This window comes from Thamnophis sirtalis, unplaced genomic scaffold (genome assembly GCF_051295495.1).
Source record: "Thamnophis sirtalis isolate CommonGarterSnake01/CBP01778 unplaced genomic scaffold, rThaSir2_p1.2 scaffold_2, whole genome shotgun sequence".
In the NCBI taxonomy this organism is placed as follows: domain Eukaryota; kingdom Metazoa; phylum Chordata; class Lepidosauria; order Squamata; family Natricidae; genus Thamnophis; species Thamnophis sirtalis.
Window position 1 is genome coordinate 68,708,635 of NW_028261382.1, and position 7,776 is coordinate 68,716,410.

General features: G+C 56.2%; 1 protein-coding gene across 3 annotated transcripts; it reads right to left on the reverse strand.

Annotated features, from left to right (window-relative positions):
• Positions 1–251: 251 nt before the first annotated feature.
• LRRC75B (leucine rich repeat containing 75B) lies at positions 252–7,078 on the reverse strand. 3 transcript variants are annotated; one of them, XM_087705926.1, is made up of 4 exons: positions 6,634–7,078; positions 5,042–5,170; positions 3,040–3,152; positions 252–2,227 (listed from the first exon to the last, which is right to left on the reverse strand). In XM_087705926.1, exons 1-4 carry the CDS (start codon positions 6,922–6,924, stop codon positions 1,624–1,626), a joined length of 1,137 nt encoding a protein of 378 aa, XP_087562052.1. In that variant the 5' UTR covers positions 6,925–7,078; the 3' UTR covers positions 252–1,623. The 3 variants fall into 3 exon arrangements, with proteins under 3 accessions (XP_087562052.1, XP_013924840.2, XP_087562053.1); XM_014069365.2 differs by having other exon boundaries at positions 252–2,167; positions 6,634–7,076; XM_087705927.1 differs by lacking the exon at positions 6,634–7,078 and adding an exon at positions 5,286–5,953.
• Between the last annotated feature and the right edge of the window lie 698 nt (positions 7,079–7,776).

Below are 7,776 nucleotides of genomic sequence, written 5' to 3' on the forward strand. Positions count from 1 at the left end.
TGCCTGCAGGTCTCCCAACCTCTTAATTGGGAATCTGCAAGTCTTACAAGCAGAACTCTTAGCTTTGGTTATAACAGAATAACATAGTTGGAAGGGACCTTGGAGGCCTTCTAGTCTTAACTCTTTGTTCAGGCAGGAAGCCCTATACCATTTCGGACAGATGGTTATCCAATCTCTTAAATTATTATCAGAGACTTCTAATAAGCCTTTCAGGTGTTCAAGAATGGCTGCCCAAGGCTTAGAAAATTGCATTTTTGAGGGGGAGAGAGAGACTTTATTTGCATCATAAAAGTTTTTTATCTACAGGATATGGATTCCAAAAGGGGGCTTGTGTGGAAGGAACCCCAAAGGTGTGCATAAATGGCCACACTTTGTAATGAAACCAACCAGGAGCAGAAAGGGTGCTTTGAATCCTCATCACATGGCCCAAGTTCTCTGGGAGTTCATTTTGTCTTAAAAGATTCTTCAGAGTGTCCCGTTTTCTCTCTCGAGTCTGAGCCACAGATATTAATCTCTAATTGAATGATGCATTTTGCAAGCCCACTTGTGTCTAATATACCCCAGATTGATTATGGGGGAGAGGCTTTTTTCTATTATTAAATGGAGGAGAGCCAATTTCTCCTTTCTCCATGAAGGAAGGTTGCTGGTCTTCCTTGCAAGAGATGTTAAATCCAAGCATCCTTGTACTAGATGGATGAGAAAAGCTCTTCTCTGGCACCAAGGCACAGTTGAAAATGTGCACATTCTTCCTTTTGAATGAAATGGTGGCAAAAGGAGGGAACACCCAGAATGAAGAAACAGGTTGGGAACATCTCAACAGGAGTTTCTAGAGAACACAAGGCTTCTGCAGCTCTGCCAAATAATTGCCCAACAAAGTGCTGAACAATGTTTTCATCCTCTCCATGAAAGTCATTTACTATCACAAATCACACACCCTAAGGTATTTCTGCTGAACTGGGCTTGCCCAGGTTACTGTTTCCTCCTGGGCATAAAGCAGAGCTCCCAACCCAGCCCGATAGCAGAAAGCACAGAGGCCTTTGAATGCAGACGTCCACGAAGAGCAGAAACACACGGGGGGAAGGGGATGCTTCAAACAGCCTCCCCCCCCCCTGACAAACACCTGCACAACCCACGTCCAGCTGCCCTTGAGTTCCTGCAGTGCCATCAGTCACATGTCTGGGCTGCAGACACCGGCATGCCTCACATTCCGCCACCCTTTGTTCAGAGGGGAGGAGGGGGAGGAGGCGAGCTGTGCCATCCTGGTGCTGTCTCGGCCTCCATTCAGTCTTTCCATGTCATTCTCTCACGGCTCTCTGGGCCTGTGGACCCAGCACAGCTGGGAAAGGATGGGCCCAGGGCTGGCTTGCTCCATGCGCCTCCCCACAACAGCCACCCCCTGCATCTCCGGATGGTCTCCTTTTGTGGCATCATGGTAAGTAACTGGCCTGATTTGGTGCATGTGAGAAAACCCGGCTAGGAGGAAGAGGACGGGGTAAGGGGAGCAAGTCAGAAAAGTTAGGAAGGGCTCAAGGAAGTGGGCAGGTGAGGCCTGGTGCGGCATCTCTTCCATCAGAGCTTCCACTGCAGTGGTTTCAGTCTTCTAGAGGATACCTCCACCTCCAGTCACCTTTCACATGACTGCTGGTGGAAGCGGTGCTTGGCCACTGGTGGGATCTCCTCTTCCCCTTGCAAATCTTCCTCCTCCTCCAGCAGGCTGGTCTCAGGCTCGCTGGATGCCTCGGAAGTGCAGCCCAAGGATTCGTAAATGGTGGGCAGCGTGGTCTGCTGGCTGAGTCGCTTCCGTAGGCCAACAAGCAGAGGCTGCGGCATGGAGGAGACATCCACGTTGTTGCCCAGATCGATCCAGGCTAAGGAGGGAAATTTGGCCATGTCCTTCATGGTGTCGGTGATGTCCTTCACAGTGGCTCGGGTCAAGTGGTTCCCATTGAGGGAGAGGTGGGTGAGGCTGGGCAGCGACCGCAGGAAAGGCATCAGGAAGCGCATCTCCTCATCCTTCAGGTCGGTGAAACTCAGGTCGACGGTGAGAAGGTGGTCCCCACTGTCCTGCAGGTAGCTGGCCAGATGCTGGATGTCGCGTGGGGAGAGAGGGACCCCGGAGAGATGGATGGCTTCCTGGCTGAGCTTCTTCTGCAGGCTGCTCTTCAGACTAAAGGAGAAGAAGGAAAAGAGAGGAAGGTGCTCCAGAAGGATGGCTGCTCCAGAAAACCTGGGGTGTGCAGAGGGGGACAATACACAATGGACCACATCACACAAATGCTGCAGCTGGTCTGCTTGGGGTGGATTTGGGTTTCAAGTGCCCTGAGGCAGCGTTTGCATGACGGCATTGCTGTAGGGTGGTCTAGTCTGGCATCACTATGGTTTCCTACAGGGTGAGCCAGCTACTCTGGCCAAGCCGTCCCTCTTCATTGGTAGATGCTCATCGGTCAAGGAGTTTGAGTAACTTTTGTCCTCTGGCCCAAGATTGGAGCGGAGGAGGGGATTGCAGCATCAGATCCAAAATAAGTGCTTGCAACTGTTCCACCCCCTGGATCCAGTTTCCCGTCCTTCTGCCGAGGTGGGAGAGCTGTGTGCTGCGCTTGCTCTGTGTTCTGGCTGCCTGGGAATGGCCCTGGGGAGGGGGGCTCACCTTGACCAAAGAGGGGCAGAATGACAAGGGGGAGGGGCGGCTTTGGCTGAGCTTTTGTCTTTGCAAGCAATTATTTAAGTCAGTAACCATGGTTCTTGAAACAAGAAGAAGGGGTGTTCAAAGCAAGGAGCAAGGATTCTAGAGAAGCCAGCTTCACACAATTTGTGGTTCAGTGTGTAGTGGGTGGAAATCCAGGCCTTGTCGAATCATGTTGTGTGAACTAGGCTATCACATTATGTCATATTATGATATGTTTCGAAGGCCGCTTGTTTTTTTACTTTGGATTTCATCTGTTGTGGGAACTGAGTGCATGTCACACCCTCCAAAACTGGTGTCCTCTGTCTCCTGCTACCACCAGCCAAGGATTTCTGTAGCCCACCATTCCTGCTCACCTGCTGTGGGATTTGTGATGGGGCAGCCCAGATTGATGCCATTTGGAATGTGGACTCAAGTGGTAGATCAGTTGCCGGCAGATCCGGTCGGAGGATTTCCACGGATCATATTCCTGAAAGCAGGGAAGGGGCAGCCGTGGGCAGTGGCCCTCTCCGTTTGCAGAGCTGACAGCCCCCCATTGGCGTCCTTTCCAAGTCCTCACGCCCTGAGCCTTACCCTGGAGGGCTCTCTAGGCCCTGGGAGATGCCTGACCTGCAAGCTCAGCCCCCAGCCAGCTGCTTTGCCTTTCCAAAGGCTGGGGTGAATATTGGCCAGGAACCAAAGGATTCCATGCAACCCTCGGGGGGGGGGGGGCATGTGAATCATCCCTTGTGGGGGGGGGGGGCTGTGAGAGACCTTTGCCAGGAGGGGGCCTGGAAGGGCTGGGGGGGATCCCAAGATATGGAGCTGCTTCCCTGCCTCTCCAGCTGCAATTGGCAGCCTCAACCCCCCCAGGCTGCATCAGGACATGTCCCCGCACCTCCGCTGGCAGCAGCCCTTGAATCTCGCCAGGCCCTTCTGCATAGGAAGTGGGGGGGGGGGTACCAGCACAGTGTGTGGTGTGTGTGTGGGGCAAAGGAGGGAAGGGCACGATACAGAAAGCAGCCAGGTCTCCTGGTAGTCCAGAGGGAGATCTGCCCAATCCCTGGGCAAAAGAGAAACCACAGCTGGCAGAAGCAGATCTTACTGGACCAGCGGTCTCAGGAGAGCCATGAGTAAAGGGGGCAACCCATGGAGGATGGGTCAGCACCAATAGAGCCTCCCTCTTCTATTCCTAAATAGCAGCTGGGAAGGAAAAAGCAAACCGGCAGAGTCTCCAAAGGCTTTCCATTGGTTCTCCCCTCCCCCAATGCAACATGGGGCAATTCCATGTCTCCCTGATGCTTTGAAGCGCAGACTCCAATAAGGAAGACAATGGCTGCAATATCGGGGAGGGGGACTGGGCTGCCTCTCTCGCCATTCCCCTTTTTCTCTTCATGCCTGAGGAGGACGCAGGGGGGGGGCAGGGGGTGGAGAGAATCAGGATTTAAAATGAAAGATTGTGTGGCTGAAAATACAAATGCTCTGCTCTTGTTCAGTGAGAAGCCCTGGACTTCAAGAACTGGTTTTGTGTAAGAAACAAATCCTTACACCACCACCCCAGTGTGGGATCTCCCTAGCTGTCCAAGAATTCTGGCTTGGGAGGAGGGGGTTTGATTCTATGGGATCATTTTCCTTCTTCCACCTAGGCTCTGCTCCAAAATCCAGAGATCTCAAGCCAAATTTTGGAGCCCCTAACTATAATCGGACTTTCGTACTTCTTAAAAGAAGAGCAGAATAATCTGAATGTTTTTGTCTCTACTGGAAGCCTAAAAACCTTCTCCTTTTCCTCTGCCAGCCTGTCCTGCCTCTGCCTCTCTTTCACCCAGGGCAGGAACACCCAAAGCCCTCCAAAGACCTCCTGGCTTCATTTTCCTCAGGTGCCTCCGGGCTCCCTGCAAAGGACCCCTGTGGGGTCTCTCCAGGGGGGCACTTGGATAACCTTGGGAGGCGGGGCCTTATGATAAGATTAAGCCCCACCCCCTCAAGGTTATCCAAGCTCTGACTCAGGAGAAAGAAGGCTGGGCTGAGGGCAAGGGGGACCAAGCCCCCCCCCCAGCCTTTCCTAGCTGAAATCTCTCCTCCCCCAAATTAACTCAGAGCCAGGGGAGGAAGACGAGCTTCCATGTGAAATGACCCCTTTCGTTACATGCATGCCCAATTGGGGCGATGTTGGCCTGACGCTGCAGCCTGCTTCTGCCCTTCTTCCCAAGGCAGGAGGACCACCCGGTCCTGCCCTTTCTGGAGAGGCAGCCCCCAGAGCAGATAAGCTTTTCTGGAGGAGATGCCAGCAGGATTCTCCAAAGAGGGGCCTCTTTCCCCACCCAGAGATCTAAGTGACTTAGGGTAGGTGCTCCCCCCAAGGGCCCTGGTGGTGCTCACCTTTTTGGGGCACTGCAGGTCCATGGCCAGGCTCATCAGGAGGTCATGGGAGATGGGGTCCACCAGGTTGAGGAAGGTGGCCTTCTTGTAGAGCACGTCATTGAGGAACGTCCCCTCCAGGCCAAGGTCCTAAGAGCAGAGAAAGTGGCTGAGAACTGGGGGGCACTGGACAGGGAAACCCCCCATGCCACTAGCCAGCAAGGAAGGCAGACCTCTGGGGGGGTGAGGATGCAGATCTCCTCACCCAGATGTGGGGTAGCTGCAGAGGCTGGAAAGACGGCATCCTTGCAGCTGCGGCCCCTACAACTCTTTCAGATTCTCCACCAGATCCTGGCCACGGTTCTTGAGGCAGCTGAACCAACTGAACGTTTTGATGGAAAAAATGGCCTGAGAGCAACTGCCTCCCACACCATCAGAGCTTGCTTGGTAAAACTGCTTCCTCCAGCATGTCTTCAAATCCTGGAATGCGAGTGGGGGACACTATGCCACTGCCCACCCATTGCCCACTGGTCCCGTGTCAGGTGCAGCATCTCTCTGGATCAGGGCAACGCTTTCCACTAAGAAACAGAAAGGCAAACTCACTGCATCCACAACTGACAGAGTAAAAGCAACTGACTGGACAACACAATCATTCTCTAGCAGTCACACAAAGCCTGGTCTGCCCCATGGAAGTGGGCCTGGAAAGACCGGACTGCCATCCCGGCAGCTCTTTTGCTTGGCACTGGCCACAGCATCCCAATGCCAATGCAAGGGGGCCCACATTTGCCACATTTCTGCCTCCACATTAGAGGACTCTTGGTTTTGGGGTGGGGGACATCCTGAAATGTCAGCTAGTACAAAATCTGGCAAGTGTCTGTTTCTGTTGCTCCCCTCTGGGAGGAGGTTTTGAAGTATTTATAGCAGGATTATGAGGTTCAGTAACAGCTTTGTTCCTTATGCCGTCCCTCTTGTCAATTTGCAGGATTCTCCTCAACCCCCGCCCCCACCCCCACTTCGTCTCTGTATACAGTGGAACTAGACTGTGAGGTTTCCGTGTGTCACGTTTGTGTGTGTGTGTGTGTGTGTGTGTGTGCGTGTGCGCGCGCGCGCGCGTGCATGGGGGGGATCTGCATCAGGGCTCTTCTTTGAGAGCTGAAGGTAATGAATTTTCATTTTAGTGTGTGCTGATTAACGTACATTTAAAGTGACAATAAAGTTCCATTCCCCTCCGCCCGACTCTCCTTTGGGGGCAGCCCGCACCCATCGAGTCGGAGGCGCTTCCGACGGCCGGGCTCTCGCTGCCCCGCCTTTCCCAGAGCCCAGGCGGCCCGCCGTCTGCTGAAGGAGCCAAGCGCCACCGCCGCGCTTTGTCCCGGATGCCCGCGGCCGCCTAGGCGGGCGACTTTGGGCTTCCGAGGCGCCGTTTCCATCCCGCCGGCCCCATCGACAGCCGCGCTCGGAGCGGAACGCCTGGCCACATCAGGCGGAGCGCTGCCGGAGAGGCGTTTCCTTCCCGGGGCTCAGCCCGCGGCTGCCTCGGCCTCCTCGCGTGAGGGAACAAAAAGGCCGGTCTCGCCTCCCTCCCCCTCCCCCAGGCTCGGGCGCCGGCTCACCTTCCGCAGCAGCCGCAGGAGCTGCAGGGCCCGCTCGTGCTGATGCTCGCCGAGGGCGGCCTGCATCTCACGGAGCCAGCGCAGCCGCCGCACGTAGGGCGCCGCCGGCCGCCTCTTGCGCAGCCCCGCCGGCAGCTTCTCCGAGCCCAGCAGGAGTGATGCCAGCCGGCAGTCCGGGCCGAGGCGGCGCGGCGGCTCCTCCGGGGGCCTCCTGCCGCGGAGGGAGCCCTTGCAGCGGCCGGGAACACCCCTCGCCTCCGCGCCGCTCTGCCGGCTCTGCTGGGAGCCCATCGCCGCCCTCCTGCCCGCCCGCTCGAGGCGCTTTGCCTGTCGCTCCGGGAAGGCGGCGGGGCTCGGGCGGCGCAATGCAGCGAGCGGAGCCCCCTAGTCCGCTGGCGGGACGCGGCTTTTTTCCCGGGCACGTGCACGCGGCGCGCAGAGGGGGAGGAGCCGATCCTCGGCAGCGTCTCTGGTCCCGGGGTACGCGGCCCGCTCCTGCGCGCGAGTGGGTGGGTGGGCGCGCCAGAAAGGCCGCCGGAGGGACCCGTGACCCAGGAAACGTTGCCTAGGCTGCCCGGTCCCCGCCGAAGCCCCCTCGAGGCAGAGTAGAGCCTCCCCTGGTCCTCCGGGGGCCCCTCAGAGACCAACAAGGCGGGCCTGAGTCGGAGCGCCCCGTCAGCAATAGAGGGGTCGGTCCGGGATCCGTCACAGCTTAGGCCGGGCCGCTTTCAGGTGGGGACGCTGGGGTTGGGGGCGCAGAGCCCAGCTGCCGTGCAGGAAGAGAGGCTCCCGGGCGCCCCGCCTGCGCTTGATCAGTACAATGGAAGACTGGGGGACGGGGGAAGGCTTGGAAGAGTCTCCAATGTGAAAAAGAAAAAAGTCGATTCTGGTTTGATATCAGCAAAAATGTCCTGAAGAGCCTCGGAGCCGTTTAAACAAGCTGTGTGGCTCACCCGTTGGAGATGCTGGATTCCTGCTTCTGGCAGGGTTGGACTTAATGAACTCGAAGGTCCCTCCCCTCTCTTCCATTGCATTGACTTTTGCTCCGTTTTCTTGGCCTAAGTTTACATGTGCCATTAACCTGTCCTGGCAGAGTGGCCCAGCCCTTTGGGACCTCCTTTTCCGCTTTTCTTCAGCACCACA

Coding starts and splice junctions, on each gene's coding strand:
- LRRC75B (XM_087705926.1), bottom strand. CDS start 6,924: ATGGGCTCCCAGCAGAGCCGGCAGAGCGGCGCGGAGGCGAGGGGTGTT. Junction 3,153..5,041: donor ACCTGCAGTGCCCCAAAAAG/GTGAGCACCACC, acceptor CCCTGCTTTCAG/GAATATGATCCGTGGAAATC. Junction 2,228..3,039: donor CATCACAAATCCCACAGCAG/GTGAGCAGGAAT, acceptor TGCACACCCCAG/GTTTTCTGGAGCAGCCATCC.